Source organism: Hippocampus zosterae, chromosome 4, assembly GCF_025434085.1.
Source record: "Hippocampus zosterae strain Florida chromosome 4, ASM2543408v3, whole genome shotgun sequence".
Classification (NCBI taxonomy): Eukaryota; Metazoa; Chordata; class Actinopteri; order Syngnathiformes; family Syngnathidae; genus Hippocampus; species Hippocampus zosterae.
This window is the reverse complement of record NC_067454.1, coordinates 8,470,523-8,483,627: the sequence shown is the minus strand read 5'-3', so window position 1 is coordinate 8,483,627 and position 13,105 is coordinate 8,470,523. Positions and strand designations below refer to the sequence as shown.

Here is a 13,105-nt window from a genome sequence, read left to right as displayed (position 1 = left end):
TCTGAATAGCAATGAGCAAAGTTAGCCGTTGTGTCATCCGCAGGTGTAATGATTAAACGTAAGGCGCTAGTGACAAGCTAACCGACTGGATGCTAATCATCATTACAAAGGAGACAGAGAGAGGGAGGAGAAAAGAGAGTTTAAAAAAATACTATACACAGGTATAAGTACAATTTTAGTTTAGTTTTTTTTTTTTTTTGTTCTAACGAAAAGGACTTTGTTGACTCTCGAGAAAATGCATACTGTAATTGAGTAAGTAGTTGCCGCTCCATCAGAATGAGTTGTCATTTCCCCAAAATTAGTCTGGTTACAAAATGTTTGTTTCATAAGTCCAATTAATTCCTATTTGCTGTGGATCAACATTCATCATCCATTACCATGACTTGAACTTCATCAGACTAAGCGCCTTGGTCACAGACGGGACCAAAAAGTGTTTTGCTTCTCTTTCATAAACAAGGGAATGAAATTGAATTAAAATGGGCAGAAAGTTGAAACGTATCTTCTCTGGATGGGTGCTCGCTCAGCACCTACAAACCTCGGATCCGAGAATCACCCATGCTTAAATTCGAAGCGGAACACTGTGACATAAGAATAAACAGAAGCAGAGAAAAAGGATTCACTGGATGAAGACAGCCATGTGAAAGAGACTCACGGAGAGTCAAACTGCAACATCGATTCCATCCTTCTGGGGTGACATCACAAAAAATGCATCATGACTACGTAAAAAGAAACTCACTGCATAAATCCTGAAAAATCAGCCTTTCCCTACCCTGTGACATCCCGGCACAGACCTGGAACACTGACTTGAGACGGCTCACTGATCTGAAGTCTTCCGATGTGAGTTTATGCAACTCTTGAGCCCTATTTTTTCCAGAGCATTTTGATTGCATTCCAAATTGTACCACTTTTAAGATTCCTCTAGGTATTCAACACCAATGAATACTACCTGAGGCAGTACGGTGGACTAGTGGTTAGCATGTCGACCTCACATCCACTTAATAGCAAGACCCATCCCTTTTGACCTCCCTGAGCCAGGCCCGTTGTCCTCACCGTGCGTTCGGTGCCCGTGCGCGGCGCACGCTCCTAACTGAGGCCGTGTGCTGGCTCAGCCAGGTCCTGCCACCAAATCACATTAGGAGGTGTGTATCTCCCACAATCTGCTGCGACAAGATCAGCCCCCAGGCGCTGCTGAAATGGATACAGCAATATATACAATGTAAGAGCAAGGATGGCTGAGGGTGTGCGTGTGCATGTGTGTTAGTGAGGTTGGTAGGTGGGGAGCACACAGGAAGAAGTCCCAACATCTTAAAAAGGGACGAGGGGCATGTGCCTCCATTGATCCCATCAGCTTGGATCCAAATGAAATGAGACACTTTGAAAAGGTTAAACCCGATTGAAAGGTGGAATTCACAAGTTTGTTTTCACGGTGGGGCTTTTAATAAAGCCGCCAGCCCGAGAATCATTTATCTCAACATCTCACGTGCAAAGGGCAAGAGGGCACAGTTAAAAGCAAGCATGGCCCGATTCATGCATAAGTCCAACATCCTACTTAGGATCAATAGATTTAAACCGTACTCGGGATGAAATAACTTTGCAGTGCATAAACGTGTGTAAAAGATAAAAGAGCTGAGTGGACAGCTTGATGCTAAAGGTACGAAAAAAAATAATGGTGACGGGCGATGACCATAACGCACTACAACCTGATTACATTTCATCCATGTCTTTAGAAGTGTTTAACAAATAAAAATTAAAAACAAACACTTGTGACACATGGTTGGCGTTTTTATTTTTAGTTCAATCACAACAACACTCACAATTGCCAATTTTCTTGTGTTCACTATGTAAACATTTGTAGTAACGTTTATGGAATAAAGTTCATTGAAATGTTGTCGTTCAGAGTACAGTACGAACATGCCGCATGGGTGGGGGTGAGGGGGGGGGGGGTGTTACCACTTTTGAAGGTACTGTACTGTAAAAACATTTCCACAAGATTGCTGCCCCCATGTGGTGGCTAAGTGAATGACACAGCGGTGGCCCATTCGGTCGGAGTGCCTCATCATAAAATAAACACGTTTTTGTTTCAGTGCAAAACAATATTAATTAAACATATGTCTTCTTGTTTTACTTTCAAATTTTGCAGAGTCGACAAAACAACAAACAAAACTGCTTGTTTGTGTGAACGCCCTCTGGAATACACTGTTTGGCTTTTTGCTCACAAATTGCCCTATTTTATTTGCGCTGGAGTTGACTTTCGTGCTGTCTCAGCATGTCGAGTTGGGATGCAAATAGATAGAACATGCAAAGCAAAAGTTCTGGCTAATTATACAGCTGTCTGACAAAGGTCCATGTCCCTGAGTACACACATAACGCCGACAACATCTGCTTGCTTGGAATCCTAATAAAGCGGACTGTACACTAATTACACCGGCACACTGAAACCCTTTGCCTCTATGTGGAACAAATGAAGGTGTTAGCATGGTAAACTCAAAGAAAGTCACATGAGGTGGAAAGCACACAAGATATAATGCACACAGCAAGTCCAAGCACATGAATTAGTAGTTTAAAAACACCGAAAACGGAATGTTTATTTTTCTTTTGGGGATGAACACGGCTACCGCACATATGAAATCATTTGACTTTTTATTTTATATATGTAATTATTTACTATGTATTTCTTGTGATACAACATATGCAATTGTTCGCAAAAAGACCCCCACCCCTTTCAGTGCAATGTTTTGCGAAATTAAAATCAAATTTGCATCTATATTTACATCACTTCCTCAATGATTCTAGTTGCATTAAACCAATTTTTGGGGAAAATGATGTTGCTCAAATGCCGTACAAAAACTCCATTATCAAGCGGGTTATGTGTCAAATTTCCTGTGGATAAGTAAAGCTGCCTTAGAAGCTGAATTAAAAAAAAAAAAAAAAAAAAGCTCAATTTTGGCACCAATCGAATTGGTGGGAAGAGATCGTCGATCAAAAATGGCCACCATGACACACGACACCACTTCAAACCAGAATGGGTTGACTTCCTATGTCTTTCCGGTCAGAAGTTCTTGCCTTTTTTTTACTGTCACAATAGAAACAGATCTCTACTAACTTTCATGTTGCCAAGTGGCCATTGCCAGGCGTCATTTCTGAAAGTAAAGTACCGTAACATAATATCCGTCCGTCATGTATGTGCCTGAAGAAATTCAACAAGGTACACACAAAAGAAATACAAAAAAAAGTGTTGTGTGACCAAACCGCAACTATGACAGGTGCACCAAAATCCACAGAATTAGTGCCTGCCCCATAAGGCACGACTCAGCCTCAAAAGAAATACATTTTTAAAATGTCAATAAAAAAGGCAAGCAACATGACCTGTCCTACAACATGGTTGTGATGGCTAAACGGGAGTGAGAGGAAAGCGTATGGGGTTAGTCATCCTTTTTGTCTGAGGTGCTGTCTTCCTGATTCTCCCCAGAACCACTGAGCTCCAGATCCCCGGGCGTTGCTTCCTGGATGGCCTGATACCTCTGTAGCTCCAGATAGGTGGTGAAGAGCTTGGCGTACTCTGGGTGTGTTGTGGCAAAGGCTTGAAACTCACCTGAGGGATCCCCAACACACGGAATATTTTCAAACTGGACTTGTCAGGAAGGTTAAAATAAATAAATACCGGTAAATAAAAAGTTTGCGTAGACTGGAAATGTTGATTTTGGTGGACATTGCTGCCACCCGCAGGACACATGTGGTATTGACAAAGGATTGCGTTTTCCTTTTTGTTTTATGAACTTCATATTCAAGTGGTCCAACACAATAAATGATTTGTTTAGTTTTACAAAATATGAGCAGATGAAAGATTTTTAAATTTTTGCATTCAACTAACAACAATTCGTTGCCTTCTTTTATTGCAATTTTTCTGGGAAATTCCTTTCAGCTGGCTTCTTGGCTAAAATTGCCTTAGAGTCAGTTGCAGTTGGTGATTATAGCACAACCTGCTGCTTTGGCTTTCCAGGCTGCAACAAATGTGTTTTCAGGGTGGCTATTCACCCAGAGAAATGCCATTCATCCATTTTCTATCCTACTTATCCTTACTTTGGCCGCAGATCAGCTAGAGTGAATCCCAGACATACAATCATTCACCCTCAAATTAACATTTTAGGACAATTACATTTTTTCCTAAAACATAAAATTATACATGCAACAAAAAAAACAGTACAAGTGTCGCAATGTTCTAACGCTTTCACAGACGGATCTTTGCACACGAATGGTGCAGTAACACAGGTAGACAGACAATATCACAATAAAGCAAAACACAACTAATATTACTGCAGTTTGCCGAGTCACTTGCAGTAGTTGTGAGACTCTTGTTCGGTTGTGTCTGCATGACGGCATTACACTACCCCCGGTGGTCAATTCCCAGACACCAGAAAGTGCAGCAAAGGCTCAATCATGATGCATTAATTTAAATTTTTTTCCATTCCCATCTAGCCATTTAATTACAATATGTTTTTTAAAACTAACATTTTCTACAGTGCTATTTTACTTATTACAAGAATTGTTGAACGTTTTAATGGCATTTCCATTGACTAAAATGGTGAATGATGGCTTGAGATACGAGTGTTTGTTAAGCACGTTCATGGAATGAATTCACCTCGTATCTCAATGTGCCACTGTACATTTGAAAGGCAAGACAAGGATAAAAAGGTGGATACAAGTTTTATACTCACTGAAGGTGATAAAACCAGAGCCGTCAGCGTCAATTTCCTTGAAAAGTTTAACCATGTTGAGATCGGAGACTCCCAGAGCGGAGCGCAGCAGTGCTGTGAACTCCTCACGGGTGATTTTCTCATCTTCGTCGGTGTCAAACAGCTAAAACAAGAAGAAATATTTGGATGATAAGCCTGTATTTGGTGGACATAAACAGACCACAAAGTTTCTCTGGTGAGTCACCCTGAAAGTGAAACTTTATAATAGGATTCTTTTTTTTTCTCTCTTTCTTCCAGTCCTTGTCCAAAACCATATTTGTTGTCCTGGTCGGGGGAAATTGACTCCGAGACCGACTCCAGGACTCCCACAGCGCTCGGCAACAGACACAAATTATTACCGTGACATGATCCAAATGTCTCTGAATGCAGCTGTCTGCTTCCATTTCACAGCAGAGCCACACACTCAGCTTTCAGCCTTGTTCAGTATTACTCAAACCAAAGAAAACCAAGTCCGAAGTAACGCTAAATCTATGCTGTTCAAATCCTTTACTTATGCGCCTGTAACATTAGTCGTATGGCATTAATTATTTCATTAAAAGTCATTTCAGAAATGCAAAGTGAACATACCCGGAAAGCCAGACGCAGCACTTCTTCTGTGTTAGCAGGTCGACACAAGATGGTCACGCCGATGACGTACTCTCTGAAATCTATGGTGCCATCGCCATTCTGGGCAAGAGCCATTAAACATGCAAGCAGAGACGAGAGAGTAATTTATTTGAACCCTTGCCTGAACAATGAGTACAGCTTTACTTAAAGAAATATGAGGCAAACTTGAATCTACTTGCTTGCAAAGAAGCAGCTGTCTACCTAGCTTTTGTACAATTGAACAACAAAGAAAATCTGAGCTGAGCGAGCCATTCCGAATTTTGTTGCACTGTTAGGTCACAATTTGGCAAATTTACATTCCACCCCACACTGTGTTTCTCACCCCATGACGGCTAGGGTGAGTGAAAATCTGACATTTTCAAGCATGATCATCATTCTCAAGCCAAAAGGGTAAGCAGAGCTGCAATGTCAGCCTTTCATTTTAATCGGCGGCACATATTCGTGTTTGGTCAAGTTGTCAATGTCAAGGAAAGGGGATAATTTATGTTTTGCCATGAACTAAATGTATGGATCCACACACCAATTTATTTACAAGTGTAATTTGGCAGCTTGATGATGAAGTGCTGCCACATGGGGTGAAATTACCATCGATGCCTTTACCATCTTGCAATTAAACTTATTGCAACTGCTAAAATGTTACTCAAAGGTAAGCAGAACTTCAGTTTTAGCAAAGATTAGTATTAGCTAAACAATATTTTCTTCTAATAAGCGTACCATAATCAAATGTATAGCCAAGTCACCAATGTGAGCGAGGCACATTCGTGTTTGGCAAGATCTGTCGCACGCATCACTTGCACAGATCCAGGATAGAAATTTATAAGTGTAGTAAGGCAGCTGAGTTCACAATTTATGCGCTTACAGTCTTAACACCCTGGATTAGTAGTCGCCACCAGCCTTGTCTCTCGCCACTGTAAACTGTGCTCAGTACTGCCTCTACAGGCGAGGTAGAGCAGTTGCTCACTTTGTGACATGGGAAAGAGCAGTCTCCAAAAAAGGGGTTAAAAGAATCAGTTCAAGTCTGAAGCATTCTGTAATTCTTGATCCTTGGCTTATTTTGACCAAGTCTTGAAAATCCTGATTATCTTGTAAACAATATTCAAAAAAAATATCTGAATGTCTGCGAAACGAACTGTGTGTTTAGATAAGTAAAGACGTGTATTGCTGTACCCGGTCAAAGAGCGTAAAGAGTTCCTCCAGGGCAGGATTGACGGGGAGCTTCAGGAAGCTGGCAAACTCCTTGATGCTGATACGTCCGCCTTTACAGGAAGTGGCCATGGCCGCGAAACCGTCCAACTCCTTCCTCACATTGTCCCATTTGATACTAAAGAAGAGACGGCGGGTTCATATCACATCATCTTAAAGCCAAGTTGTTATTCGTCCTACTTGAGCTTGCGACTGATTTTGGTGAATTCAACCAGGCCGGCTTCCATCGGCAGCGTCAACTCGCCGGCAGAGATCATCAGCCGGCAGTCTTCATACGTGTGGTCCGTCACGGGAACACCCAAGGCCCTGCAGGCGTCGTTGAGCACATCGTACACAGAAAAGCCAGGTTTGACTCTTCACACGCATTTCCTTTACTCACTTGGCCATGATGTCTCTCACTTTGCTGGCAAGCAAAGCGGGACTTTTCTTCTCCTCCTCTGTGGGGATGTGAGGCGGCAGAAACTGAAAAACAATATGAGGAAGGTCACATCAGGGACATTCAGCAGCCATTTTGACAGTGCTCAAATGCGTATTTTATATCAACATATTGGAGACGAAAGGCCGCCATGTTGCAGATTTTCCTGTTCAACGTGACGGTGCGTATATTTCTTGTCTCCAAAGATGTCGACGATGTGTTTGAAAACTGTGTTTAAATATGTTTCAATGTGATTACAGCGTGTGGGAGCGGGATCTTAAGGTTGAAAGTGAAACGTGCAGTGTCTATCATAACCATGCATGATTTATTGACTTCTAAGCATTATACAGCAATTCTGGTATTTCACAAACCTTCAGAAGGCAACATTGAGACCAAAAAATGAAAATAAAAAATTGTAAAGCCAAGCAGGTTAGCAGGTTACCTCAATCTCCACTGTGGTGTAGAGCTGACACAGCGTTAGCAGTAGCAGGGTCCTCCTACACACAATTTCATTAAGGGCAGTTGGTGACATATAAATGTATTAAAGGCAGCAAAACAAGGGAGTAATTTATGTGTTTGGTTGTGTTAATTTGTAAAGGAAAGACCAATTCTTAGAATGAGGACACTTACGAACTAAAACCTTGCCAAGTCCATGTTACCGTGTCCTGGATAGAAGGAAATGGGACAAATACAAATCTGATTCACACAGAAAGGACGTATACAGTTTGTTCCAGAGCTACATCGTTCGGTACACATGCAGAATCCGAGGGAATCAAATTCAAGTTCTGCATTCAAGAAAGACGTCTTTGTGTATATTTATCGTGAAGACAAAAACTTACTATTTTATTCGGGTATCTCAGAATCACGGGCTGCACAGGTACGCCTGGAATAAAGGCACCTATAGGACACAATGTAAGCAAATAAAGAAAGTCATGATTCCTGGAGATATTTTCCCTGCCCCATCTTTTACTTTGAACAAGGAGAACAGTGTTCCCTGCATATTCATAATTCACGACTTTACTGTCTTGACGAAACTTGGTGCCAAGGAACTATGTTGAAGTGACCTGAGTCACCTGTGACCTACCGAAGACAAGTAAAAGGATGGATGGCTTTTTGTACTTTACCTTGCTTGAATGTGATGAGACAAGAGCGGTTTGTACACGTCCCCTCAGGAAATATCAAAACCTGAAGAATAAAATGGTAAAAAAAAAAAAAAAAAAACAAGAAAAAAAACAATATAAAAACCTGCTTCAAAAAAAAAAAAACAAAAAAAAAACACTAAAAACCCACTTCAAGGCAGGAGAACTCCATTCAAGGTAAGTGATGCTCAACTATCGTCAAAATTAACTCTGAAATAATATTTTTTAGTAAGAAGCGGTTCTATATTTATGTGTGTATTTTCCTTTTTTATACCTGTGGCCAGCGGCCTCCTGACTTGGCTCTGCCAACAATCTCTTGGATAGTGTTCTTCCTTGAGTCGGGGTCTTTTCTGGACACCAGTACTGGCTGGAGGCAGCGAACAAACCCTGTGAGGAAAAATATTACATTACAAAAAAAAACTACCGGTAAATCATAAATACATCAAAACATGGAGTCCAGTGAAGCACATGACAGGTTTATCAGATTATCTAAAAGATGGGATAAGATAACCATCATAAATCGGCAAAATGACATACTGAAACTAACCAGCGTAAAATTACATCTAAATATCGAGATTAGCATTCGATGCTGAGGCTTTCCTCCCACCCCCACACCCCAACTTTTTTTTAAAAATATGAGCAGAAAGACAGAAATGTTTTATCTTGAGTTGCCTTCAGCTCCAAAAAATGTCTACCGTATTTTTCGGATTATACGTCGCTCCGGATTATAAATCGCACCAGCCCAAAAATGCATCATTAAGAAGTAAAAAACATATATAAGTCACACTGTAGTATAAGTCGCATTTTTGGTGGAAATTTATTTGATAAAATCCAACACCAAAAACATACACGTCATCTTGAAAGGCAATTTAAAATAAAAATAAAACTAGAGAACAACAGGCTGAATAAGTGTACGATATGCTAACGTTACATGACGCTTAACAACAAACTGTGAATGCGCCTGGTATGTTCACGTAACATATTAAGAGTGATTTAGACAACAAAGAACGTGCTAACAAATTTACCAAAACCATCAGTGTCACTCCAAATCACAAAATCTAATGAAATCTTCATGCTCGGTGTCACTTTTAAACAACTCCGGAGGTAGAAGATGCAGCGTTTTCTCTTCTACATCGCTTACGTCAGAGTCATCGTCAGTTGTTTTTCTCAGTTACCGCCAAAAAAGTATCAACACAGGCCGGGAGCACCCTCTTGCGGTTTAATGTGAAAATAACATGTAATGTGTACAATGTGTTAACCATTTCACACATAGCTCGCTCCAGAGTATAAGTCGCACCCCCGGCGAAACTATGAAAAAAAAACTGCGACTTATACTCCGTAAAATATGGTAATACAAATGTTTCTTTTTCCCATAAAGTGCTCGAATGAATGAACAGATTAAAAAAAAAAGTGTCTCACTGCCAAATATGGGCGTGGCCAGGTTCTCCACACGGGACACAGTGGAGGGCAGGCCCGCCACGATGCACACAATGCCGTCAAAGAAGGTGGAGTGGGGGGCCACGGCCAGGATGGGGGCCTCGCCACTGCCCACCTGTTTGCCCTTGACCACCACCCGGAAGCCCATGCAGAAGTAGTAGGCTCTCCCCAGGGCAGCCATCACACTCTGACACATGAGCCTGCAGGTGGCACGAGTTTTCGTTAGACATGTCAACGTACTCAGCATTGGTTGAGCCCATAAGGGCATTTTTCTCCCTATAATATCCAATGAGTTGTGGGGGAGTGGGGGGGGGGGGGTAGTAAAATTAGAACAACTTGAAAGCTAACCAGTGTCACTGAACAACTTATAAATTGTTCTATTCTGTTCTACTGTGATGATAATAAGTCTCTTGCTGTCACAAACAAAACAAAAAAGGAGTTAACTTTAGCTTCTACACTACAATGTGCAAATCTAGCAAAAGTCGTGTTGTAGTTTAGATTTATTTGAACACCCGTATCGTGCCACTTGTTCCTTGGCTTTAAGTCTTTGCAGTGAGGATTGCAAAACATTTTACAACTTTGGCTGCAACCATTATCGACTTCCGTCACTGACTTCCTCATTGCTGAAGTTGTCCCTTTCCACAACTATTCCGACAGCAGACACTCATTTTGATTTAAGCAATTAGATCGGCAGATAATGGAGGAATTAAAGCAGAGCAGTGGATGAACCCAAAGAGTTGATGGTAATCATTGTTTAAGTGTTATGGGAAGCGAACCGAAGTAATGCTGCTGTTGGAGATATGATCGCCAAAAAAACACAAACAATGTCAATATCTATTTGTTTTGACAATACGCTGCTTTGGCTGGCGGGCATTTTTGTTTTTGAACGCAAATCCGAGAAAATGCTGCAGCAGAGTCACGCTCACAGGACAGACAATGGAGTACACTATGATATGATTACAGCCCCGCAGTTCCCCCCAACCCCCACAGTAAAACTTTTGCATTTTATATGACCATATGACGAGGACTTTTTACAAATTCAAAAGACTCACTCAAACTGTGTTTCGCTTTTGCATGTATTTTTGTGTAAAAAAAAAAATCATTACAAGGAAAAACATGACAATTACAATCAAACCAATGACGGAACTTATTTTGATGGTTGTCAATCTCCTCATCATTTGTGCTGTCCGTGATGGTGAAATGGATCACTCCCCAGACTTCTGTGCAGAAAGCAGGCATTCACTTCCCACTCAGTGATGGTGTGAATGTGACGGCGGAAGGTTGTTTGTCTCTACAGTGCCGGGATATGTGACTGCTGATCAGCCCAGGGGGTTCCCAGAGTCTGCCTTTTCTTAAAGTTAAATGGGATAGCTTCCAGCTTCCCACAATTCTGAACAGGATGTGTGATACAGAAAATGCATTTGTTTGTATTGTTATTGTACAGTACTGTAGTCTCTGTTTAAAGGTTATTGGACGTTATGCGAGTCGCTGATGGTATAGTGGTACACTTGCCTGACTTGTGTGCGAGCAGCGTGGGATCGTTTCCACTCAGTAACGGTGTGGATGTGTGTGTGAATGGTTGTCCGTCTCTTTTATGTGCCCTGCGACTGACTGGCGACCAGTTCAGGGTGGACCCGAATAGGCTCCAGCAGCCCTGAGAACTTGGCCAAGATCGACGGTATTAGAAATGGATGGATGGGTGTATGATAGCTGTCTAGTAGTATATTGAATTATGTAAAGGATAAACATGATTTGCAAATCGTATTGCGTTGGATTGGATAAACTTTATTGTCAAATGTACTGTATGTGAAACAGACAGCACAGATGACATTTCTTCCCTCTCAACACAAAACAAGACAAACAAAAAAAAAAAGAATATTCTATATTCAGCAACACCTTAACTTCATTTGAACTGGGTTTTGTACAATGTAAACATATTTGATTTGTAAGCATGATATATATATTTTTAAAACTAAGTATTGTGGTGCCTGTGTTTGAGAGACATGCGTGTATGTACCTTTGTGAAGTAGTGCCTTGTTGGGTTGGTGTATAACTTCAGTGTGTGCATCTGTAAGCTTGCGTGTTTTACTGTTAAATGGCTGAAAAGTGCATCGGCAACTATGGCAAATTTTCTCCACATGCAAGGACATTCCAATCAGCAAGTATACAGTTGCGCTACAGGAAGGTTGTTCTGACTTTCGGCTCGTTCCATAGTACAGTATTAACACTTTATAAAAACGTTTTATTTACATTCACTTTAATGGTGTAGTACTATGTACAATGTACTTATACAATACAGTGCTATTTTTTTCTTTAACAAAAAAGTCCGTTTTGTGGGTTTATTAATATATTTCAATGGGAAATATTGATTTGCTGAATAAGTAAATAGTTTGGTGAACTAATTACATTTGTAAGTGAAAGTAGTGTTTTTCTCCCTTTGAGGAACGTCAATTAGAAGGGTTACCTTCTCCATCCTGTCATTGGCGCCACGGCTCCTTTGAGAGGATGTTTGAAGGTGATGATGACAGCCACTGGCCAGGTTACCATGAGGACCAACGAGATAAGGATGGCTCGAAGAGGCACCAGGAAAATTCCCTGGAGGATACACTGAACACACGCATAGTTATTGTAATGTTAGGAAAACACACAATCCATGTTTACAATCCTTCCGTGCGTCCAATCCAAATCAGTAGGTAGCCGCACACAAGGGCTCTTATTGTTCTTGCAGCACACAGCATTGCAAAGCAGATTACATGTACAGAGGCCGGGGGATCGTGCGCCTAATCGCACACATGTCGACGTGCATTTATCGCTTCTATGCATTGATTTTAATTCGCCATTGTGACTCACTTTGATTATGGTGGCCTTGGAGAGTTCGGTGTCCTGCACAAATGGGTTAATGACGGCAGGCAGGAGCAGCGATTGCTGCCTTGGCAGGGCGAAGACGCGTTGAGACGGCATCGCGAAGCAGGAAATCGACGCAGGATGCAGTCACAGCAGCAGCTTCATGTTATCATTTCAGTTCCTCTATCCTTTTCTCTTTTCTTCCTTCACGGGGTAAGGCGCAGCGTTCATGCTAGCAAAACAGTCAGCCAAAACCATCCCGGAAGTGACCCATATCAAGCTCCGCCTCCCTTGCTTCACCATTTGCGTGTTTTGGAAAGACTTTACAGGTACTTTCATTCATATAAGTTTTAGTTTTGACACATTGTCATAGACGTAGTGTTAGCTTCTTACAGCCTTCTTTGTTCAATTAAACTTGATCTTAATTGAGCTCTGTCTTCTGTGATTTCCCTTCTGAGACTGTTATTCATATATTTTGGAAATGTTCACATACCCGTAAACTGTGTCAGCGCATCTGTACATTTTTGGGGGGATAATGTATTCAAATTACTTTGGAGAATGTTTTTTTTTTGCTTGTGTAAATTGAGGGGTTCGTTGTTTTTCAGTGGATGGCTCTTCTTTACGAATGGCAGATGGAGAGATGGGATCCTTTAATGCAGTTATTAAAAAGGAGAAAGAAAAAGAAAAAACCCTCAACCTACACTTGT

General features: G+C 41.2%; 1 protein-coding gene across 2 annotated transcripts; it reads right to left on the bottom strand.

Annotated features, from left to right (window-relative positions):
- Positions 1-1,761: 1,761 nt before the first annotated feature.
- On the bottom strand, positions 1,762-12,561 carry lpcat2 (lysophosphatidylcholine acyltransferase 2). Of its 2 annotated transcripts, XM_052064358.1 has the most exons (14): positions 12,405-12,561; positions 12,019-12,161; positions 9,537-9,754; positions 8,392-8,504; positions 8,103-8,163; positions 7,818-7,876; positions 7,609-7,643; positions 7,421-7,475; positions 6,943-7,025; positions 6,744-6,869; positions 6,528-6,681; positions 5,322-5,420; positions 4,716-4,857; positions 1,762-3,592 (listed from the first exon to the last, which is right to left on the bottom strand). In XM_052064358.1, the coding sequence occupies exons 1-14, from the start codon at positions 12,513-12,515 to the stop codon at positions 3,423-3,425; spliced, it is 1,569 nt and encodes a 522-aa protein (XP_051920318.1). In that variant the 5' UTR covers positions 12,516-12,561; the 3' UTR covers positions 1,762-3,422. The 2 variants fall into 2 exon arrangements, with proteins under 2 accessions (XP_051920318.1, XP_051920319.1); XM_052064359.1 differs by lacking the exons at positions 12,019-12,161; positions 12,405-12,561 and adding an exon at positions 10,702-10,827.
- Between the last annotated feature and the right edge of the window lie 544 nt (positions 12,562-13,105).